General features: G+C 32.5%; 3 protein-coding genes and 3 pseudogenes across 3 annotated transcripts; 4 read left to right on the forward strand and 2 right to left on the reverse strand.

The window, feature by feature from the left end:
* The first annotated feature begins 5,326 nt into the window (after positions 1-5,326).
* On the forward strand, positions 5,327-10,165 carry LOC146933230 (uncharacterized; annotated as a pseudogene).
* Positions 10,166-10,916: 751 nt separating this feature from the next.
* Positions 10,917-14,252, forward strand: LOC146933231 (serine hydroxymethyltransferase 4-like). The gene is made up of 4 exons (XM_085704971.1): positions 10,917-11,680; positions 12,755-13,145; positions 13,238-13,339; positions 13,680-14,252. Exons 1-4 carry the CDS (start codon positions 11,003-11,005, stop codon positions 13,922-13,924), a joined length of 1,416 nt encoding a protein of 471 aa, XP_085561097.1. The 5' UTR covers positions 10,917-11,002; the 3' UTR covers positions 13,925-14,252.
* A 484-nt stretch (positions 14,253-14,736) lies between these two features.
* On the reverse strand, positions 14,737-15,978 carry LOC146933232 (uncharacterized; annotated as a pseudogene).
* Positions 15,979-18,440: 2,462 nt separating this feature from the next.
* On the reverse strand, positions 18,441-19,475 carry LOC146933233 (uncharacterized; annotated as a pseudogene).
* Positions 19,476-22,845: 3,370 nt separating this feature from the next.
* On the forward strand, positions 22,846-24,641 carry LOC146933234 (uncharacterized). The gene has a single exon (XM_085704972.1). The coding sequence runs from the start codon at positions 22,846-22,848 to the stop codon at positions 23,368-23,370; it is 525 nt and encodes a 174-aa protein (XP_085561098.1). The 3' UTR covers positions 23,371-24,641.
* Positions 24,178-24,641, forward strand: LOC146933235 (uncharacterized). Its single transcript, XM_085704973.1, has one exon. It carries the CDS (start codon positions 24,178-24,180, stop codon positions 24,448-24,450), a length of 273 nt encoding a protein of 90 aa, XP_085561099.1. The 3' UTR covers positions 24,451-24,641.
* Positions 24,642-25,201: the final 560 nt, after the last annotated feature.

Genomic DNA, 25,201 nt, shown 5'->3' on the forward strand with positions numbered 1-25,201 from the left:
TTTTTCAAAGGCATAAGGTAAATCAATTGAAATGAAAAGAGTGCATGTCATTCTTAAAAAAAAAACATGTGATTTGCAGTACTATATTGTTTACTAATGAACATACTAATGACATACACTACATTGATTAGGCACACAAATTTATTTTTACTACAACTCTAATCATATAAAAACAAAGTCAATTTACCAGCAAAGATAATAAACCAAAAATCAACATTTCTTGTAATATCTATAGCACAGACTAATGTGGTGAAATTAAATAAAACACAACATTGAATTTATTGTTTTCATTTTGAAAGTTGTTTCTACTTCATTAGTTCTTTGAAGCATGGGATTTGCAACTAAGGTAACCAATATTAATGTTAGCAAGGTATAAAAAAATTGTCAAATGACACATGATATGCAATTTGTAATTGTGACCCACACCAATGACACAACAAGTTTTAATACAAAAAATATTTATTCCAACATGAATGTGTCAAGCATTAATTTCTTAACACATTATATTATAAATGATAAGTTTAAACATGTAAGCTATATACATAACATAAAATTAAATATAACACAACCATTTTGATCTTAGTTATCATATAACTAATACAAGTATTATAAATTCATCACGTTAAACTCAAGTTTCATGTCTAAAAATGTTTTATGTTTAATCCAGATAATCTAATAGAAAAATAAACAATGAACAAAAATTATTAATATTTTCTATTACTTTCTTCCAAAAACATTTACCAACTTACAAAAATTTAAATAGATGTATACCATACTCACCCAATTACTCTACCTTACCCAACCTTATCATATAACTAATACAAGTATTATAAATTCATTGCGTTAAACTCAAGTTTCATGTCTAAAAATGTTCTATGATTAATCCAGATAATCTAATAGAAAAATAAACAATGAACAAAATTTTTAATATTTTCTATTACGTTATTCCCAAAACATTTACCAACTTACAAAAATTTAAGGCTTAATTGCATGTTTGGTCCCTTATGTTTATTTTAGTTTTCAAGTTGGTCCCTTACGTTTTGAAAGTTTCAAGTTGGTCCCTTACGTTTTAAAAGTTTTCAAGTTGGTCCCTTACGTTTTGAAAGTTTCAAGTTGGTCCCTTATGTTTATTTTAGTTTTCAAGTTGGTCCCTTATGTTTATTTTAGTTTTCAAGTCGGTCCAAAACATAAGGGACCAACTTGAAAACTAAAATAAACATAAGGGACCAACTTGAAAACTAAAATAAACGTATGGGACCAACTTGAAACTTTCAAAACGTAAGGGACCAACTTGAAAACTAAAATAAACATAAGGGACCAAACATGCAATTAAGCCAAAATTTAAATAGAGGTGTATACCATACTCACCCAATTACCATACCCTACCCAACCTATCCCAACCCACTTTTTTGGATAGTTAAAAACTCAATTTTATACCCGAAACCCTAATTTCAACAGAGAATCCTCTTTCACTTCTAAGATGAGAGATAGAGATAGGTTTCGAAACGCTCTTAATAATCTTTTCACTAATGATTTAAAAAAGAAGGATGCTACAGATGATGATTTGAAAAAGAAGAGGACTGGTCATTGTGCCTTATATCACGATCAATCGTATCCAATCCAAAAAGACAAAGATTTTTGTCCGCTTTTGAAACTTAGCATTGGGGAACATGTAATGGATGCCAATGTTTCACAGGATGGTACGGATATGAAAATCACTTTCACGTTTGATTCATGGTTTCGCTTCTTTGTTTATAGTTGCAGTGGTTAAGCCTGGAGGTCAACCATCGCATAAAAAATGGCTTTATTTTAACCCTGGTAATGATATTGATACTTCTACTTGCGATGATACTTGCGTGGAATTTGTGTGTCCTCAACTGTTTGAAGAGGGAAACAACTACATGCTTCCAAAAGGATTTGTCGAAATAAAAATTCTAGTTCAACTTCTCGGGTCAGTTGTATTGTAAATTATAATTAGAATTTTTATACTTATTTGTTGAAATTCAAAACTTATGTTATGTCTTATGATTTTTTTTTAACAGAACTGATAGGCGTCTAAAGCCAAATCTAATTTGTCCTTTATTCCGGCTTCACCTAATTTTTCCACTGCTGGAATACAGTGAATATGAATTTGATAAGGTGCAAAAGACTATTGTAAAAGAGATTGAAGCCTATGAGAAAAAACCAAATTGGTCCAGGTAACGAGATATTTGTAATATTGACGTAAATCATTTACATGAATAAATTTGTATTTTTGCTGATATTATTTTGTATTTTCAGCTACTTAGCTCATGTCGATTCGAATAAGAACAAACAACTTTTGTGGGTGAAATCTGAGTTTTTAGATTGCTTGTTAGCTTACTTGAAAGGAATCTTTTCGGTTTTTGAGATAGCCAACACAGGCTGTCACAAATATACCGAAGGGCAAAGGCAAACTTTTAGTGAAAAGTATGGAAGTGGAAGGTCAGTTTCGGTTGAATGATGTTGTTTTTAAAGTTGCGTTGAAGGTAGCTAAGAAGAGTATGGGATGCGTAGCTATACATATTCCACTTGATGATGACTTAAATTTTGAAAGTGTACTGCATATGGAGAATATAATGTTCGTCAATGGTTCTAACGTTTTTCAATCCTATTTCATATTGTGTATTTTGAAGCAAAGTTATGACGACCATGCTAATTTTTTTTCTGATGAAAACAAAGCTGATGAAATAGAACAGAATCAGACTGAGAGGAATGAACAGGGAGATACAACAGAGGAACCTGATCAGACAGAATCCGATCAGTCTAAGCATGAACAAGAATCCGATCCGGCCTATCAACAATTTTCTGCTTGTGTTGAGAAATTTGATGCTTTACACTTACAATATTTAACTATTGTCGATGATGTTGGATCTAAGTATAGAGCAGTTGCCAAGACGATTAGTGCGAAACAGCCTTCTAATAAGTATAAAAGTGAACTCAACAGGAAGATATCTGAATATCATCTTAATGAACATATTAATGACGTATACTACATTGATTAGACACAAGAATTATTTGTACTACAACTTCAATCGTATAAAAACAAAGTATATTTACCAGCAAAGATAATAAACCAAAAACCAACATTTCTTGTAATATTTATAGCACAAACTAATATGGTGAAATTAAATAAAACACAACATATAATTTATTGTTTTCATTTTGAAAGTTGTTTATACTTCGTTAGGTATATAAAATTGTCAAATGACACATGATATGCAATTTGTAATTGTGACCCACACCATTGACATAATAAGTTTTAATACAAAAAATATTTATTCCAACATGAATGTGTCAAAAATTAATTTCTTAACACATTATATTATAAATGATAAGTTTAAACATGTAAGCCATATACATAACATAAAATTAAATATAACACAACCATTTTCATCTTAGTTATCATATAACTAATACAAGTATTATAAATTCATTGTGTTAAACTCAAGTTTCATGTCTAAAAATGTTCTATGTTTAATCCAGATAATCTAATAGAAAAGTAAACAATGAACAAAAATCATTAATATTTTCTATTACTTTCTTCCAAAAACATTTACCAACTTACAAAAATTTAAAGCATACCCAAATAATTTTTTATATCAAGACAAACAAATGAACAATTACTTTCTATTATCCTGCACATCTAACATGAGATCAACAATTCTAAACATAATATAATTTCTTACACAAAGCAACAATATCATTAAAACATGTTCTTGATATTTTTGACAGTTTATTCACAATGTATTCATGTTACTATAAACATATAATCATACAAATATAACATTGTAAAATTCATGCAATCTCTCATGTGCATCGTTACAATTAAATAAACAATGTGAAACTATTATGTCATGAGATAATAAATCGTAGAATATTAGTTATATAATGACAATTTATATATACTGCTTTTAAATAAAACATATGAATCATTTCAACAGAAAAATTGATAGGTTCATATGTGTTCACATTTGTAATTGATTATTAGCATAAACTTTCATATCATTTCAACATATTAGGGATGTACAATAATTGTGAACAATTGTTATTAGTAGGTCTCTGTTTTTGCTTGGCGTCTTCTCCGCAATCGAATCCCAACTAAAGACAACCTTTTTCGTAGGCGCATCATTCCTCTTGACGACACTTCTTGTATTGGTGGGTGCGGTTCTTCCGAGACCACATATCATTTACTCATTCATTGTGATCATTTCGGTATGGTGAGGCATCATATCTATCAGTGGCTAGGCATCTCATTTATTGCTCCAGCATGCGCTAGTGATAACCTTTATCATTATGATCACTTAGTGGGGATACCGCGATTGTCTCACGCTTTTATGACGGTAATTTGGATGGCTACTGTCTGGGTTATTTGGAAAGAAAGAAACAACATGATTTTTAACCAGAAGATTGACACCTTGGATCATTTAGTAGACAAAGTTAAATTTATGCCTTTTTCTTGGCTACATGCGAATATGCCTACTTTCGCCTACAATTACAACGACAGGTGGCGTCACCCTTTACCTTGTATGGGTGTTATTTCGTAGCTTGTTTTGATTTATTTTTTTCTTCAGGAGTGCTTGTTTTGGCACTAGACTTGTATCTGTGATTTTTGGTGGGTGGTTCTCTTTTGCACACTTTGTGCAAGTTGAATCACCTTTTGTGTTATAATATATTCCGTTTTGGCCTGTTAAAAAAAATTGTTATTAGTAGGTCACAGCTCAACTCTATTTGATAGGTTCATATGCGTTCACATTCAACATATTAGTTTAATTTCATCATTTCAATCATAAGATACATGATAACTATATTTGATACAACTCAACTCAAACTGATAGATTTTCAGCATCAGTAGTAGGTCACAACTTATTTAATAGTTTTACGGTGTGTCTTTCAACAAGGGTAAAACAACTTATGCAAATAAATATGATTTTAAGTTAATTCACAAGTTCTCATTAACGAAGATTGTATCTTTATGAACTGTTTTTTCATAGACTATCTTGAGAAGCTTATGAATAATGCACAAAAAAGAAATATTTTATACATGTAAAATCAAGTAATGAAATTTAGATGAGTTGCTATAAAAAATAAAAATAAACCAAATGAAAAACCGCTAAGCAAAAAAGAGAGTCCAACTATATATATATTCGTAAAGTACAAAACAGTGAGTGTTTTTTTCCTTCCAAAAGCGGGTGAAGAAAGGGTTCGTCGGAATCGGTGTTCACAAATCACATTCATTGATTCGTCTTCATGTCACTGGTGTTGTAGAAGCCAAAGTTGGCAACACGATAAGCGAAATGTACTCCAAATGCTAGAGCAGATTGAAGCAATAAGGAGTCACAAAGAGCAAGCTTTATCTTGTGGATTTGACAGGTAGTCAGAGACTTGTAAAGACTAAGTTGCATGAAGAGCTACTTAGAAATTTTAAACGTTTATTCCAAGACTCACTAGGTATGTCTACCTATTTTAGCTTTATGTGTTCATTCTTTAGGAGTAATTAAGATCCACTAGAAAGTATCCACAAAACAAAGAATCAAAAGCTAAGTTCAAATAAAATATGAAAAACCAAAGACCTCACACGCTTAACATTAGCCACCAATTTTTTTAGTAATAAATATTTAGCGATTCACTACAAAAATTAGAATGGTATATGTTAATGGTTAGATTTGTAAAAAAAAAAAATTAATAGTTAGATTTGTAAAAGAATACACAAACACCAATAATAGAAGAAACAAAGCATTAATGTTAATGTTCTTCTCATCTAAATTCAAAGTACTAAGTTTCTAACTGATATAATTTATAATTTGTCTATGATATAATAGAGCATTACAAAATTTTATTTGATTATTTGAAGAAAAAAAAAGTTATTTTATAGATAATATATGCATCTATACTATATATAAAGAAAACTACCCCTTTAAGCATTTTTGGGCTGGATTTTTCTTTCCAAAAATACTCTCAATTTTCAATACAAATAACACATGTAAGAAATATATAAGAATAAATTTAAATATTAAAACAAATGTAACAAACACAATATGATTTTTTTGTTTTTGTTTTTAAACCTTTATCATTTAAAAAGTGTAACAAACTAGATGAATATATTTATTAATTATACCCTTAAACAACTTTTTCTATAATAAAATTGTTGTTGGTGTCATTAAAAAAAGAATTTAGATTATATTTTTTTGCTATATTGTATTATTGTCGGTGTCGTTGAAATAGATAATCATGGTTACTTTGAAGAGTCATACTTAATACGTGAAGAATGAGAGAAATATGTATTCTCGCAAGATATATCAATGATGTCATGCAAATAATATGTGACATTCTTTGTGATTGAAATGCATGACTCTAAGAGTCATGTTTAATTCATGAGAATGAAAAAAAATCAACTGCGAACGATTTATCTATTATTTATAATGTACTTAATATTTGTGACACTTTTATAGTATGGTTTTACCTTTTATTTAATTGATATTTGTAACACTTAAATTACTAAATCAAAGGTGAAATTTTCGATTTTAGATTAAATTAAAAATTAAATTATAATTATGAGTATTCAAGTTTGATCTCTAATTTAAATAATACTTAATGTGTTTTTATTGCCTCTTGACTAACTTTTATATTACCAAACTTGAGAAGCAAACCTCAAGAAAGTGAGTTGAATCATAGTTTTGAAAACCGGACCGGACTGGCCGGTCGGATCGGTCAGACCGGGAACCGGTGTGGTATCCGGTTCAAGCTATTTATTGGATCGGTCATGCAATCGGACCGGTGTAAACCGACGTGGCTCGGTGGAAACCGGCCAAAACCGGTGAATCGGCCGGTTTACAGAACTGGATCGGTTCAATTCTCAACATACGAGAAAAAGCAGAAAACAAGAAATAAAACGAAGAAAGGTTGGATCTGGATCGTAAACTGGGGAATGGAATGGGAAGAAAGTCCTTTGATTAAGTTATATTAAAGAGGCAAAGAAGAAGTAGTAGTAGAGAAATGGAAAAAAACATATCAGCTGCAGTGTTGTTGTGAGCGGCGGCTGGTGCCTGTAATGCATATGCTTATGCTGATGTTGTTTCTACTAGTTATTGGATATTTAAGGTTTGTGGTTTGATGGGCTATCAAATATAAGCCCAATTTTACAATAGTCCGTGTCAAAAGAAATAAAATAACAAAGCAATGGTTTTATTTACAACTATTAACAAAGTTATGTCTCTTTTCATGGATGCAACAAAAACTTTTTTCATTCAAAAGACTAATTTTTTTTTTATTAAGACTAAAATTAATTTTTTCAATAATAATTTGTTTAATCATGATATTTTTTTTGAGAGGTATATAATTTATTTAGAGACCGAAACATTTAATTCAATTTGGTTTACTACTTATACAAGAAAATTATATGACCGAGTCATACAACCGAGTTTTCCGGTTCAAACCGATTTTGTCATGCGATTCAACCAGTGACTCAGTGGTTCGACCATTAACCCAGTGACCCAACGCCCTTGCCGAGTCGACGTCCGGTCCGGTTTTTAAAACTATGAGTTGAATAACAAATTGAAGTGTTGAAATTGTGTGTGTGTAGTCAACAATATTAAATCTAACTTCAAATTAGAATAAATCTCAATCAAAAACACGAGATATATCAAAATTAATTGTACAACTTTAATATCAATTTTAACTCATCTAAAAGTGGAATTAAACAATACACTAATAGGTGGATTGGTGTTCAATACTTTATCAGTAGCGGAAGGGGCTGATCTATTAAGCCCTTTCTGTTAGCGAAAATTAAGGCAGCTGTGTGGGAATGTGACAGCTTTAAGTGTCCCGGCCCGGATGGTATTAATTTGGGTTTTTTCAAAGACTTTTGGGAAGTTTTGAAGATCGATTTGCTAAATTTTTTTGCGGAATTTCATCGCAATGGTATGTTAACCAAAGGTCTTAATTCCACTTCTATCGCTTTGATTCCTAAGGTTGAATCTCCTCAGCGAGTGCCTGATTCCGTCCTATCTCTTTGGTGAGTAGTGTGTATAAAATTTTATCCAAAGTTTTGGCCAATCGTTTGAGAAAGGTGGTTTGAAATGTCGTGTCTGATTCACAGTCTGCTTTTATTAAGGGTAGACAAATCCTTGATAGTATTTTGATTGCAAATGAATCAGTTGATGATGCGAAGGTTAAAATGAAAGATTTACTCATGTTTAAGGTTGATTTTGAGAAAGCTTACGACTTAGTTGATTGGGACTACATTGACGAGGTTTTGAACAAGATGAATTTTCCGCGTTTGTGGCGGTCTTGGATTATGGAGTGTATTACAACGGTAACAGCATCAGTGTTAGTTAATGGTTGCCCGACTGATGAGTTTAACTTTGAGAGGGGACTCCGCCAAGGGGATCATCTTTCTCCGTTTTTGTTCCTTTTAGCAGCAGAAGGTCTCAATGTGATGATCTCATCAATGGTAACGAATGGGCTGTTTACTCCATATGGTGTTGGGGCGCAAGAAAATGTGTTGGTTTCCCATCTGCAGTTTGCAGACGACACATTACTAATAGGTGTTAAGTCTTTGGGCTAATGTTCGGGCCATGAAGGCAGTATTGTTATTATTTGAATCTGTTTCTGGGCTGAAAGTTAATTTCCACAAGAGCATGTTATTTGGTGTGAATGTTAATGATTCCTGGCTTCATGAGGCAACCGTGGTAATGCATTGTAAACATGGTAGGGTTCCGTTTCTCTATTTGGGATTGCCCATTGGTGGTGATCCGCGGCTTCAATTTTGGCAGCCCCTTGTTGAGAGGATTCATAGTCGGTTATCTGGGTGGAAATGTAAAAATTTATCTTTGGGTGGCCGGTTGGTTTTGCTTAAATCCGTTATGTCGTTCATTCTGGTTTATTTCCTTTCTTTCTTCAAAGCTCTCTCAGGTATAATTTCTACCCTTGACTCTTTATTTATTAATTTTTTCTGGGGGGTTGTGAGGATGTTAGGAAACTGTCTTGGATTAAATTGGATACCATTTGTTTAAAAAGGGAGAACGAAGGTTTTGGGGTAAAAAGGTTGTGGGAATTTAATATTTCTTTATTGGGGAAATGGGCGTTGAGGGTGTTGGAGGACAGGGAGAGTTTGTGGAATGTGGTGCTTCGAGTGAAGTATGGAAAGGTTGGAGGGAGGGTGCGGTTTTGTGATGGGGTGGGATCGATTTGGTGGCGTCACATAAACCAAATTCGATCTGGTGTGGGTTTGGCGGATGCTAGGTGGTTGTTGGACAATATTGTTCGGAAGGTAGGAGATGGGTGCACCACTTTGTTTTGGGAGGATCCGTGGTTGGATGACGTCCCGTTAGCTGTGTCTTTTTCTAGGATATTTGAGTTGTCAGATTACAAAATGACCATGGTGAGGGAGATGTTTATGTTAGGATGGGGGGCTGATGGGGGTGCGTGGAGGCGGAGGTGGAGATTATTCACGTGGGAGGAGGGTTTGGTGGGGGAGTGTGTGGGGAGGTTGGCTAACTCTGTTTTGCAGGTAGACGTCTCAGATAGATGGGTGTGGAAACTCCATTCAACCCACACCTATTTGGTGCAATCGGCTTATTCTTATTTAACGGCGGTGGACACTAACATTTCTGAAGATTTTTCTCAATTTTTATGGCTAAAAGCGGTTCCGTTGAAGGTTAACATATTTGTATGGCGTCTCTTTCTGAATAGACTTGCTACAAAGGATAATTTGCGCAAAAGAAATGTCCTTGATCCTACCCTTGTGGCATGCGCGACCTTGTGTGGTAAGAAAGAGGAAAGGGACCATCTGTTTTTTCATTGCGATCATTATGGTCGACTTTGGCTCTTGATTTCACATTGGCTTGGTATTGTTACGGTTTTACATGGTAATTTACTCTCACATGCTACCAAATTTTGTGCTCTTGGAGGTTTCTCAAAAAACTCTAGGACAGACTTTACTGTTATTTGGATTTCGGTTTTATTCGTCATTTGCAAAGATCGAAATAGGAGAATTTTTCAGAATCAATTTGATCATCTTGAAGCTCTTCTTGAAAAGGTTAAACTCCAAACGTATTGGTGGTTGAAAGCGAACTACATCATGTTCGATTTTGACTATCCCTATTGGAGGAAAAACCCTTTAGTTTGTTTACAGACTGTTTTGTAATGTCTTGTTCCATTTTTTTTTGCTGTACTTAGCCTTTCTGTATTGTAACTAACATTTTTCAGTTCTCTTAGGCACGCCTTGTGCTTGAGGGACTGCTTGTTTCTTTATTATATTTCGCTTAGTTTCTTCAAAAAAAAAAAACGTGAAATGACATAAAAATAATACATTTAATTAATACTTTCTTTTTTTCAATTAAGATCAGAGGGGCAAAATCGAAATAAATAAAGATAAGTAATAAGTTATTTGAATTACCTTATTAAAAAATGATATAAATTAGTAAAAATAAGATATAAACTCATGAGAAAACGATAATTATCAAACATGTATTTTTTTTTTGTCTGGTAGTCTAGTAGATAGAAATTCATCTTTTAAAGGTGACCAAGTGAGATATCTCTAGTTCGAACATCGACCCTTACATATAATATGCAATGTCATTGTCAACTGAGTTAAGCTCACGTGCACTCAAACATATCCTTTTTGATCAAATAAATTTATATAACATAAGCTATAAGCTAAAAAATGAGTCTTGCCAAACAAACCCTAAATCTAATAAATAAGATATTTTTAAAGTTCTACTATTAATATTGAAGTGAATAATGAGAAATTTCAAATTTAGAAAGACAAAAAAAGAAAAGAAAAGAAGTGGATAGAATTTACTCTTACCAATAACCAACTACCATAAACTAACCAACGATTAAGCAACGGCCACAACACTCAATTAACGCTTGGTTACTACCATCTCTTCCTTTTTAAACACAACCGACACACACACATTTCCATTCTCATTCATTCCACTCTTTCTTTCATTCATTCAGATTCATTCCCACATTTCCAATTATGGATCCCGTTAACGAATGGGGTAACAAACCACTCGTAACCGTCGACCCAGAGATCCACGACCTAATCGAAAAAGAAAAACGTCGTCAATGCCGCGGAATCGAACTCATCGCATCGGAAAATTTCACTTCCTTCGCCGTCATCGAAGCTCTCGGCAGCGCTTTAACCAACAAATACTCCGAAGGCATGCCGGGAAACCGTTACTACGGTGGTAACGAATTCATCGACCAAATCGAAAATCTTTGCCGTTCACGCGCTCTTCAAGCTTTTCATATCGATCCACAATCTTGGGGAGTTAACGTTCAGCCTTACTCTGGTTCACCGGCGAATTTCGCTGCTTACACCGCCGTGCTTAATCCTCATGATCGGATTATGGGATTGGATCTTCCTTCAGGTGGACATTTGACTCATGGTTACTATACTTCTGGTGGGAAGAAGATCTCGGCGACTTCGATTTACTTTGAGAGTTTGCCGTATAAGGTGAATTCGACGACTGGTTTTATTGATTATGATAGGTTGGAGGAGAAAGCGTTGGATTTTAGGCCTAGGTTGATTATCTGTGGTGGTAGTGCTTACCCTAGGGATTGGGATTATAAACGGTTTAGGGATGTTGCTGATAAGTGTGGTGCTCTTTTGCTTTGTGATATGGCTCATTTTAGTGGCCTTGTTGCTGCTCAGGTATAAACTTTCATATCAATTTCTAATATTGATTCAACCGTTATGTTAATTAGATTCATAACGTATCATATTAATTAGATTCATAAATTTCATATAAAGTTATTAGTAAATTGCTAGTCAAAAAAAGATACTTTTTAAGCTTTTTAATGCATTGATTACACAACTTTCAATGCAAAAATTACTATATTTGCTTCCTTAACCAGTGCCCCCGACATTTCCCTTAATTTAATGGATCTTATTTGTTTCTTTTTATTTTACTTTTAGATCTGCTCGTTTATCATAGTAATAGATTTATACATTCTTGTTCCGTTGAATTAGAGGGGAGTATGTTTTATGCCTCATAGTTTGTTTACAGTGAATCTGCATTATTGTTTTTGTCATTTACAGATCATGTTGTTGTTATCTATTCCATCTGGATCTGTTGTTAAAGGTTAAATGTAAAATACTAATGTATTTTGAAAGTATCGATAAACTTGTCTTTTAAGGTGACAATTTTTTTTTTTTTTTTTTTTTTTTTTGTGGTGGCCGGGGTTCGAACCCCAGACAAATGAATGGGCTTTATAAGCTCCCATCATGGCTCAATGTGTGGGTACGACAATGCCTTACCTATAAACTGGGCTATGATAAACATCGATGCTAGGTTAAGTCCAAAACCCAAGAACATCAATAATATTTAGGGCCCGTTTGGATTGGCTTATTTTTGAGCTTATATAAATAAACAAGCTTTTATGTTAATTCATAAGTTCTCACTAACGAAAATGGCATCTTCATAAGCTGTGTTTTCATAAACTACCTTGACAAGCTTATGAATAATACATAAAAGCTTATTTATTTGCATAAGTTGTTGCACATAAGCTCAAAAATTAGCCAATCCAAACGGGCCATAGTATAACTATAAGGAGTATAATTTTTTAGTAAATCGTTTTGATTATTTTTAGCCACCTTGGTAATGTAAGGATTTATTAGAAGGCATGTTCATTTATGTTGTCTCAAAGCTTTTCTTACGGATAATAATATGACTTGTTTTGTTTGGTATGAATGAATGATAACTCTAGTTATTTGTTGTGTGTACAGGAAGTTAATAATCCCTTTGAGTACTGTGACATTGTGACAACAACAACTCACAAGAGTTTGAGGGGTCCTAGGGCTGGAATGATCTTCTACAGGAAGGGACCTAAACCACCCAAGAAGGGCCAGCCTGAGAATGCAGTTTACGATTTTGAGGACAAGATCAACTTTGCAGTTTTCCCTTCCCTTCAAGGTGGTCCTCACAATCACCAGATTGGTGCCCTTGCTGTTGCCTTGAAACAGGCCATGTCACCTGGGTTCAAGGCATATGCCAAGCAAGTTAAGGCCAATGCAGTTGCCATTGGAAATTACTTGATGAGCAAGGGATACAGTCTTGTCACTGGTGGAACTGAGAACCATCTTGTGTTGTGGGATCTTCGCCCTCTTGGATTGACTGGTAAAGGATACCTCACCTAAAATTTATCTTGCCTGGTTTATATTGCGTACTATTTCTGGAAATTTAATCTCGCGGTTTGATGTTCTTTGCAGGAAACAAGGTGGAGAAACTTTGTGACCTCTGTAACATCACAGTCAACAAAAATGCTGTTTTTGGCGATAGCAGTGCCTTGGCTCCAGGAGGAGTACGAGTTGGTAAGAAACTTTGTATGGACTTAACTTTATTTTCGGAGTCTAAACTTGGGATGCATTGATAGCAAGCAAGTTGTTGTAAATTTTGTTGGAAATCAATTTGATTGAGGATGTCTTTGTAATGTTTTTTTTTCCTTTCATTTCTTTACCAAGTAGTATTATTTGATTTGTTTCAGCTGACCATGTAAAAATTGTAAATATGCAATGTGATTGTCAAAATACTTGTTTTTAGTGTATCTGACTCCTTTTAATCTTGTTACTGTATATTTTTTCTGATGTTTGTAAAACTTGTGCCTTTGTTTTATATTTTACTCAAGGTAGCTGACTGGAGTTCTGTTAACAGGTGCTCCGGCCATGACTTCTAGAGGCTTGGTTGAAAAGGACTTTGAGAAGATTGGAGAGTTCCTTCACCGTGCTGTGACACTCACACTAGAGATCCAGAAGGAGCATGGAAAACTTCTGAAGGATTTCAACAAGGGCTTGGTGGACAACAAGGCTATTGCAGAACTCAAAGCTGATGTTGAGAAGTTCTCTTCTTCATTTGGTATGCCTGGTTTCCTGGTATCTGAGATGAAGTACAAGGATTAAACTTCCCTCTCAAATCCAACGTCTCACTCAAAGTTTGAGACAAGGTGGAGAAAAATAAAACAAGCTTCTTCCTATTTTGAGTGTGATATCATGATGGTGTTTCAATTCAAAAAAAGAAATTAAGTTTTGGATTTTGTTTTCATTTTTTTGTTAGCCTAATCATATTTTTTCTTAATAGTAGCATTGCATCAAAATAAATGTGTTATTTTCCTTTTGCTAAGTGGCTTGTATGTTTCATCATTTTATATAATACAAAAATGCACGCAAACAGCCTGCAACTACATGTTAAATTTAGCTAATAGAATAAAGTAGATTTGTTGTTCTTTGAGGTCTTTACTTTATTTCAAGTTGTTCAAACTTCAAACCCCAATCCCTGACGCCCCCAACTATATATCGGAAACTAACGTCTCTCTTATGCTTTACGTATTGTTTCGATTGATGGATTTTGAAAAGGAAGAAATAGTGAGAAGAGAAATTGAAGAAAAATATGTTATCTCATTCCTTGTATTTATTTATACAACGAGCTGAATTGAAATTTTTGGGTTTCACAAAAAATTTCACTCCTTTTTAGGCTAAATTTCTAGTGTGGAGATTGAGGGACTTATTCTCCATTTTCAATAATTAGTCTAGCAAATTTTAGGTTCCATATAGTTAACTCTCAAATAACCGTGAGAAGCTTAGAGAAAAAGAAATACTAAAACCAAACTACGACTTATTGAAGTGGTAATTGGAAGGCACAGATTAAATAAGCTAGAACAATTCATGACAAACATAACTTGACCAATCAATTCAAAGTATCAAGTATCAGTGAATAGTTCTAAAAACTAGATAAAAACATTGAGTTATGAGTAGGTAGCTACACATACATGGTTGACAATAACATATATTCCAAATTTTTGCTTGGAGATTAAATAAGATGAATGAAAAATATATGGTTAGAAACGTTTTCCAAAAGAGGTTGATGCTTGTGAACTGTGATGTTCTTCTTTATTTGATCTTTCTGCTCCTTTCTTTGAGACTAGCAAACACGTTGCTCTACTATGGAGATTGAGTTCTTCAGTATTTTGCTCAAGGTTTGATCTTGTCCTCTATCAGATTTTGGACACAGTGACTCTCTCTTCCTCTTATTAATCTTTTTCACTCTTCTTTCCTCAAGTGTCCATTCCTTCTTCAAAGATTTCCATCTGTTCTCAAAAGCGTCGCTTAGCCTCTTTGAAGCTTTGTGAACATCATCCTTCCAAGGGTATAATAATCCATGAGAGAAAACAAGTCTCACTTCATCAGCAAATTCATCAGGTGTTGAATACAATCCCAACTTAGCTTCAATTCCCTTCAAACCCATATTTGCCTTCAACTTTGACTTGTTCTCTAAACACTTTGACTTAGATAAACCCTCCAAAACCTAGAGATCGAGAGGGTGTTTCAGAGCCTACCCATCTCTTCCTTCAATCATCCTTTTCAATATAACCCAACATTGCATTTTCTTGTAATGCTCCATTGGTTTCTTATTCTCCTCTTTTTTTACCAACTCTGTAGCACCATCATTCTTCAAGGTACATTCTCCAATTCTTGTGCGATCTTTGATAGAAGAAGGGCTTTTTGCTGTTTCATTGCCCACGTTCTTGATCCCCTTCGAGTCTTTTGCATAAACCTTTGAGTTTTCTTTGGAAAAAGTGCTTTTAGGCTTTTGATTGCCCTTAGCGGTAGAAACAGTACCTCTTGTTGTGGAAGAAACTTCACTCTCGATCGTCTTGTTGTTTTGTTGAGACAAGGTAATTGTTGAATCTTTTGCATCAAGCCGGTAGCATGAAATTGTTGGCTTTGTAGAAGATTGTTCCACCCTCCTCCTCTTGTTGTCTCTTTGAGAATCATCCATGGTGAATGATCCACGTTTTTCAGAACCATGTGGAAAGGGAAGTTTTATCACGAGCCCTTTACGAAGTTGTTGATCCGAGGAAGCCATGAATGAACAATGCAAATATTAGTGTTTTACGAGGTTGGTGTTCAATCGATTAACTATAGAAGCTAATTAGGATGTTTTTGTGACTGTGAAAGGAAACAATATCCTCATGTATATATAGCTAGCGCCAGAACCCTACTATATTAAGTTGTGCTTCAAGATTCTTTTTTTTTATCAAATCTTTTTGATTTGATTTGTTTTCAAAATATATTACTTTTTAATGTGATTTGTTTTCAAAATATTTGATTTTTTATTAAAAAATAAAATCTTTCAAAAACTAAACCTGTTTTCAATTTTAAATTCTTTTTTTACGATGAATTCTTATTTAATTCTGGAGAGGTCAAATATTTTAGAAACTAATTAGGATGTTTTTGTGATAGTAAAAGGTAACAATGTCCTTATATATACAGGGCTTAATTGATCACCCCATCCCTTAACGTAATTCTTTGTTTTAAAGTGATTCTATAATCATTAAAAGTTTCAATTTGATCCTTTATAAATGCTTCCGTTAGCCAAATTGATCATTTACTTTAGTTTTTTAGTGTCTGTTTGATAGTTAGGATATGATAAATACATGATATTATATAAAGCTTAGTGTCTGTTTGATAGTTAGGATATGATAAATACATGATATTATATAAAGCTAGATAGAGACGGGATATGATATGAACATGATAATCATTAATTCTATCATATGTTTGATGCCTCATGATAAGAAATAGAATTTTTTCTAACCCATCCTATACTCAGGATAAAAATTACAAAAGCAAGTTAAGATAAGATAGGAAAATAGTTTATTTTATCCTATCTTTTTTTTTTTGGTAGTGTTATCATATCTCTTTAGTGCATCAAACATGAGATTTAAGGAGAATGATAAATATATCATATCATGTCTTCCTATTCTGACCATCAAACGATGTCTAATATTTATGATATGATTGCAACCTTTTGATTGCAAGTCATTTGTATGTAACATTGAATCACCAACACCTACTTTTTTTATACTTCTTCTCCTTTCCTCTCTTCCTCTTTATCTTCTTTATCATAAATATTATGTTCATATAAACCTAGAAAAACTTGACCACACAAGCCGAGAAAAAATAAGAATTGATTGAATCCTTCACTCTTCACTTGAAGTCTCATATTAATTGATCTCATATCTTTATTATATTAAATTAAATGTTAAATAGTGTTGCAACTCTAATTAACCCCGCACTTTTTGATTAGCTTTAAAAATCTTTATGAAAAAAAAAATTACTTGCAGGAAAAATATGGGTTGTAATAACCAAACTACAAAATTTAATGCATAATTGATTTTAATTAACTCAAAAGTTAGGAATTATAGTTTCAACCAAAATTGCTTTTGGAGCTGAGAATTGATTTTGAGAAGTTAAATCAAACATGTTGAAATTGTTTGTTTTCACTTTTGAGGCTTTTAAAATTGCTTGGTGTAGAAGTTAAACCAAACATATGCGTATTGTTTGGATTGATGGATTCCCCAAGGAGGAAACAGTGAGAAGAGAAATTGAAGAAAAGTATGTTATCTCATTCATTTTATTTATTTATAAAGTGGGCTGAATTGAAATTTTTGGTGGTCTTTACAAAAAATTTACTCCATTTTAGGCTACATTTCTAGCAACTTATCCTCCATTTTCCATTTTCAGTCTAGCAAATTTGTACTTGGTCAAGCTTTTGTATTTGGTCCAATTTTTTGTACAAGCAAAAATATGTATTTGGAGAATAGGGAAATGCTAACCAATAATAGGAAAATATTACTTATAATATTGATTATTATTACTTATATATGGATTTTCAAACGATTTTTACCTAGCTATAATAGGAAAATACTTGGGTGACATTAAGTCACCGTGACATTAAATCTGGGCCACACAAATGTGCTGTGTTGTGTGGCCCAGATGTGTTGTATGTGTTGTGTGGCCCAGATGTTGTGTGACAATGTGTGTTGTGTGGTCCAGATTTAATGTCATGGTGACATAATGTCACCCAAGTGCTTCCCCTATAATATTGATTAATATTTCCCTCAAAAAAATATTGATTAATATTAATTGCTACGTTGTTAGAAGGTAGCAATTGTAGCTTCTCACTTATAGAACAGAAAAATATTGAAGTCGGGGTTAATATCCTCATTCAAAACAAGTAGCTTCTTACGGCATGTAGCCATAAAATAAGTAGCTTCTCCCAACCATTTTCTTTTTACACCCTCTGAAAACTTGAACGATCGATACCTTAAGTCCTTTTAAAATAGAAAAAAAGTTGAAGTCAGGTTAATCCTCATTCAAGCTATTTCTAGAAGATGAATATTTTTTTAGTAAGTAACCGAATAATTCCAATTTTAGGTTCCATAGTTAACTCTCAAACAACCTTCAAAAAGAAATAAAAACCAAACTACACATGACTTATTGAAGTGATAATAGGAAGGCACAGATTAAATAAGCTAGAACAATTCATGACAAACATAACTTGGCCGATCAATTCAAAGTATCAAATATATCAGTGAATAGTTCTAAAACTAGATAAAAACTATTAGTATGAAGCAACACGTACATGGTTGACAATAACATATATTCCAAATGTTTGCTTTGAGATTAAACAACATGAATGAAAAATATATGCTTAGAAACATTTTCCAAAAGAGGTTGATGCCTGTGAATTGTGTTGTTCTTCATTATCTGATCTTTCTGCTCCTTTCTTTGAGACTAGCAAACACATCGCTTTTCTCCTTCAGTATTTTGCTCAAAGTTTGATCTTGTCCTCCTATCAGATTTTGAACACAGCGACTCCCTCTTCCTCTTATTAATCTTTTTCACTCTTCTTTCCTCAAGTGTCCATTCCTTCTTCAAAGATATCCATCTGTCCTCAAAAGTGTCGCTTAGCCTCTTTGCAGCTTTGTGAACATCATCCTTCCAAGGGTATAATAATCCATGAGAGAAAACAAGTCTCACATCATCAGCAAATTCATCAGGTGTTGAATACGATCCCAACTTAGCTTCAATGTCCTTCAAACCCATATTTGCCTTCAACTTTGACTTTTTATCTAAACAGTTTGACCTATACAAACCCTCCAAAACCTTGAGATCAAGAGGGTGTTTCAGAGCCCACCCATCTCTTCCTTCAATCATCCTTTTCAATATAACCCAACATTGCATTTTCTTGTAATGCTCCATTGGTTTCTTATTCTCCTCTTTTTTTATCAACTCTGTATCACCATCATTCTTCAAGGTACCCTTTGAGTCTTTTGCATGAACCTTCGAGTTTTCTTGTGGAAAAGTGCTTTTAGGGTTTTGATTGCCAGTGGTAGAAACAGTACCTCTTGTTGTGGAAGAAAGTTGATTCTCGATCATCTTGTTGTTTTGTTGAGACAGGGTAATTGTTGAATCCTTTGCATCAAGCCGGTAGCATGAAATTGTTGGCTTTGTAGAAGATTGTTCCACCCTCCTCCTTTTGTTGTCTCTTTGAGAATCATCCATGGTGAATGATCCACGTTTTTCAGAACCATGTGGAAAGGGAAGTTTTATCATGAGCCCTTTACGAGGTTGTTGAACCGAGGAAGCCATGAATTAACGGTGCAAAGATTAGTGTTTTACGATATCGATGTTCAATCGATTAACTAGAGAAACTAACTTGGATGTTTTTGCGATTGTGAAAGGAAACAATATCCTCGTGTATATATAGCGCTAGAACCCTATATTAACTTGTGTTTCAAGATTCTATTTTATTATCAAATCTTTTCAATATGATTTGTTTTCAAAGTATTTGTTTTTTTTTTTATTTGATTTGTTTTCAAAATGTTTGAGTTTTTATTAAAAAATCAAATCTTTTGAAAATCAAATCACTTTTCAATTTTAAATTCTTGTCTAATTCTAAATTTAAATATTAAAATAAAAATGTAACAAACAAGATATGAGTATATCTATATTTTATATGTCCAATTGTTTTCCTTTATCCTATAAAAAATGTAACAAACTAGATGAATATATCTATACTTATTTTTTCATTATCCCAATTATACCCTTAAACAACTTTTTCTATATATTAAAGATTTTTGTTGGTGTCATTAAAAAAAATAAAAATTTAGATTATATTTTTTTTGTTATAATGTTGGTGTCATTAAAATAGATAATCATGCTTAGTTTGATTAGTTATAATTTGAAAGCAAAAATCATTTATATTTTTACTTTTAATCAAAATTAAAATTTCATAAAAAAAACGTTCATAATTTTCAAACGTTAGCGCAATAAATATAGCGGAAAGACGGGCACGTGAGTGTTCGTCTTTTCGCTAGTATAATATAGATAATATGAAAAACATATCAACTAAACCTGAACAAAAAATCAAATTATAATAAATTAAGAATTTTTTTTCCTTTTTATATTAGTATTGAATCGTTAAACTAAGAACATATTATTTGTCCTCATGAGCTTAGCTCAGTTGGTATGGACAATGTATAAAATATGCAAGGTCCGGGGTTCAAACCCCGACCACCACAAAAAAACTAAGAACATATGCTTTTGAAATTTTAAATTTCTACATGAATCCTAAAAGGGTTGAATTATGTATTAAGAAAAGATATTGTTTTTTTTTTCTCTTTATCAAGTGATTGTGAAAACACATATCCAATTCATGAAAATGAATTTGGTTGTTTTTCTGATTATATCAAGTACACTTTGTACAACAAAAAAAAATTGTAGTGCACTTTCTTTGTACAAAAAAATTGTAGTGTACTTTCTAACAAAAAGATCGCCGTACACTTAAGCATCTACGATGGTAGTAAATTAATAAGAACTCGTTAAATTGATCCCACGTGTACACATCATTTATTTATATTTTTTTTATAAAAGTACTTATTAATGAATTTTAAATTTAGGATAGTCAAAAATTTGAAACGTGAGACCAACTTATACATATTTTATTTATTCTTTTGATTGTGTGACTAACGAGGAGAGAGAATCTTTATATAATTGCCGGTAATTAATAGGTGAGACCTGTAAAGAAAGAATCTTTATATAATTGTCGGTAATTAATAAGTATTTATGTATAGAATGAAAGGGAACTCTCAGGCACATGCTTTTTAAAAGGGCTTTGCTATGAGAGATATCTCGCGAAGTTATCCCAAAAGAGAATTTTCTTTGGTGACAAAAAAAAAAACTTCCACTAAAACATTTAGGCTGTTAGAAAAAAAATAGGAAGTAGCAAAATACAGGGTAGTGAAAGTTAGCGAATTTAGTTTCGCCTTTTTAAAATTGACATTGACAAAGTTTATGATAGAATAGATTGAGATTTCTGAAAGTTGCCCTAAAGATTTTGGTAGTTATTCTATTATTGATCTTATCATGAACATTGTAACATTCTTTGGTAGATGTAATTAGACACAAGTTGAGGCAAATCGAATTTCATAATCGATTCTATTCAAGATGAAGATCCATATATGAAAAGGTGCAAAGATGAAACTGGAAAACACAACAAGATAAAGCCTACTTATCAAGATTTTTTTTCTTCTTTCAATGGTAGATCCTCGCAAGTTTCTCAAGAACACTAAAAAAATTTGATGATATTATTCTTTCTTGAAGCTTAAATCGATATTTTAGCTTCTATCCATTTGAAAAATTTGAAAAATGGATATTTAAGAAATTTTATTCTATCTAGTTTATTCTATAAAAAAACAGATGGTTAAGAAAATAGCCGATATTTTTCTAGTATATCATATTCTTTTTCGTTGATCACGAAAGGTTGTTGGATGTAATAGTTAGTTATAATTAATTAGTTGTAGTAATTAGTTATGTTTTTTTAGAAGAGTAATTAGTTAAGTTACACTAGTTAGTTGTTCTCATCGTAATGTAAGCAACAATTTTCAATAACGAGGAGTAATAATATCTTCTTCCTTTGTTTTTTATATTAACTTGATTATGAATGGATTATCATTGAATTTTATCACAGCCGTTAACATATCACAATTTTTTTTTTTACTAAAATAAACAATACTCATTCATTGAAATTGGTATAATACATCAGAATAAAAAAATGTTGACAATGAATATTTATGTATATGAATAGTATGATATTTGTATCCACCTTGTTAGATGAATCTAATACTTGTGTCCACCCCATATTTACATTACATTCTTTGAACAGATAATCTATGGATTAATATTTGCAATTATCTACGGATAATATGTATTTTTTTTAAATGATTTCTTTTTAAAAAAATCATTATTTTTGTTGTAATTGCTTAGACTTTTCTTCATCTTTTTTTAGTGACATAAGAATGTTACCTTTTTGTGGTTTTAGGAAAAAATGGTACCACTTAACATTTTCATATATTTCACCCAATTTAACAAGTTCCTATCAGAATAAAATACATCTTTTTTTTTATTTTTAAATACATCTTATTTCCTCCTTTTTACCACATAATAATATTTCTAAAAATTATTTATTAGATTAATATTTACCTATTTTTCTGTGTTTGAACTTAAGATCTCCAGCTCCTTAAATCATAAGCCCGGGATGATTTTAGTTTAACAGATTCACACTGTTGTTCAATCGAGTTAAATAAAATATAGATGTGCAATCAAATTATTTTTGTTTAGATTTGTTTACTTGTCTTAGTAAAATCAAGTACATGATGAGGATCAACATAATTTTTATAATGAATTAGTTAGTATTTTAAAACTCATATTTTTTAGATTAAACAAATTCTCTATTATCCGTTAAGTCACCTTTGTTTCTTTTCCCAACGGTCATATAGCCTACCAAATTCAGATCCAAATCCAACAACCAAATCAAAATAGAGTAGCAATCAATCAATATATTACCGTTACTTTGAATCTCTCTTCATTAGTAAGTATAAATAACATCCTTAAAACACCACACATTCATAAATCTCATCTCATATATATAACCTTAATTACATTTAGAAAGAACATAGAAAAGAAAAGTAGAGAAAATGAGTCAACAACACCAATACAACATTCACAAAGCATTCTTGTTCTGCAACTACATACTCCTATCTGCATCCTCAAGTTGCATCTTCCTCACTCTCTCCCTTAACCTTTTCCCTTCAATATGTGGCATCTTCTTCATTCTCCTCCATGCATTCACCATCGCCGGAGCTGTTTCCGCCTCTGCATCATCATCAATAACCACTCTTACTCGTTGGTACTCTGCACACATGGTGGTCACTGTGCTAACTGCCATATTTCAAGGTTCAGTTTCTGTGCTGATTTTCACAAGAACTGAGGATTTTCTTGTTGAGTTGAAATCCTATGTGAGGGAAGAAGATGGTTCTGTTATATTGAAACTATGTGGTGGATTAACTATTTTAATATTTTTGTTGGAGTGGGTTGTTTTGATACTTGCGTTCTTCTTGAAGTGTTATTCTTACCAAGAAGGTGGTGATGGTGTTATGAGAAGTGGTAAGGTTCAGAATGAAGAAGATTTGAAGGATTGGCCATTGTCTTTACAGCTTTAGTTAATTTTTGAGTTTAATTATAAGTTACTACAATAGCACTGATTTAAGTGCTAATTATTTGATTCATTAATTCATTTGTTGGATTATTACTCTGTTTTTTCAACCATTTTATTCTTGATCGATGATGTTGTATGTGTTGTGATTATCATCCCAACCTTGAATATAAAAGTGTTCGATCTAGAGAGACTTGTATCTTTTGGAATATCTTACTTGGTTAAAAAAAATTATATATAGATGTTTAAGGTGCTGATTTTTCCTTCCCTAAAATGTCCAGAATTTCATATTCCTTCAATATATAAAAAATTCTACATTGCTATAGTCGAGGGTATTTGTTTGTGAAAATGACTAAAGCTGAAGCTGAGGTGCATTACATTGGATGGATGGTTGTAGCTTCCAGATTTGGTGGAACATTGGGGTAGTGGTGGTGGTATCAAAATTGGTCAAAGCAATGGCGAGATCAATCGTCAAATTTAGGTTCGTCTCAAAAAGCATTTCTCATAAAAAAAAAAAAAACTTTTTAATTTATTCATGTCATTTTGAAACGGAGGGAGTAGTATTATAAGGTAGAGGTTAATTTGAGCACGACACAAACGTAACACCTGGTTGATTAATTATCTTGAGGATGGAAATGAAAAAGTTCTATAAAGTTGACATGTGTCCATAAAATACTCTTTGTTCACCACGTGTGTAACATTACATTGAACCAAATACCAAACAATCGAAAAGTAAAGGTTGCTTTCTTATTTATAGCACTAAGGATGGAACAAAAGAGGAGATTTGTAACTTGTAAGGCAAGAAAGGAAGAAAATGGAGAAGCAAATGGTGAAGGATGAAACAAAGGGAGCTAGAGAATCAGGTAAAGGAAGCATTGAAGGGCTTCCATTTGAGGATAGTCCATACTTGAAATGCAAAGATTTGGAAGATTATAAGTGTCAAGGTTATGGTACTCAAGGTCATCAACAACCAAAGGTTGGTCGTGGACCTGGTGCCACTGAGGCAGCTACTCTTTCTGGTGCTAATGTTTCCTCCCAAGCCCAATTCAATGCTGCTGATGCTGTTCATAGCAAAGGAACCCCATAAGAAATTGTTCCTAGATTGTTACATTTTCTTAATTTGCCTCTATATAACATGTTGTCTTTGCTGTATAACACATTTTGAATTGTAGATAACATTGCAAATGTTGCTATAGCTAGAAACCAACAAATTGATCTGATAATTATTTCTCTTTTACCGATTGATCAACTAAACAATGATGCATAATTGAATTTCAAGCCTATAGTTATTAGTTTATATAACAACCATTGATCAAACACTTTTTTTTTTTTGTTATATGTTAGACTTTATAACTGACTATTTTTATCTTAGGGGTGAATTATTTTATGAAGCAGAGCATATATATATATATATATATATATATATATATATATATAGTTTCACATTCATCCTATTAGTTTCCCTATAATATAAGCAATTGGTAATGAAAAAACGATGCCACTTGTAACAAAAAACGGTTTATGCAACAACATAAATAGAAATAATGGACTCGATGCATGTCTCAACGTTTATGCCTTATTCACAACTTCCCGCAATAGAGTGACGATATGTATGTGTTTTCGAGACGACTAATGATTTTATGTGCTATCCAAAACTCTGGTTTACACCATTATGTTCCCTTAAAGTTGGTAAAACTCTAGGGCTTTATCATACTATTATTTGGATAAAAGATTTACAATTTGCAAAAGTTGACTTTGAAGTTGATTCAATGAAAGTCGTTGATTACATTGCAAGGCGTAATGGTGATGTCATTGAATTTGGTGTCATTATGAATGCT

The sequence above is a fragment of the Medicago sativa genome, chromosome 4 (genome assembly GCF_051527215.1).
Source record: "Medicago sativa cultivar Bolivia chromosome 4, Bolivia_mono, whole genome shotgun sequence".
Classification (NCBI taxonomy): Eukaryota; Viridiplantae; Streptophyta; class Magnoliopsida; order Fabales; family Fabaceae; genus Medicago; species Medicago sativa.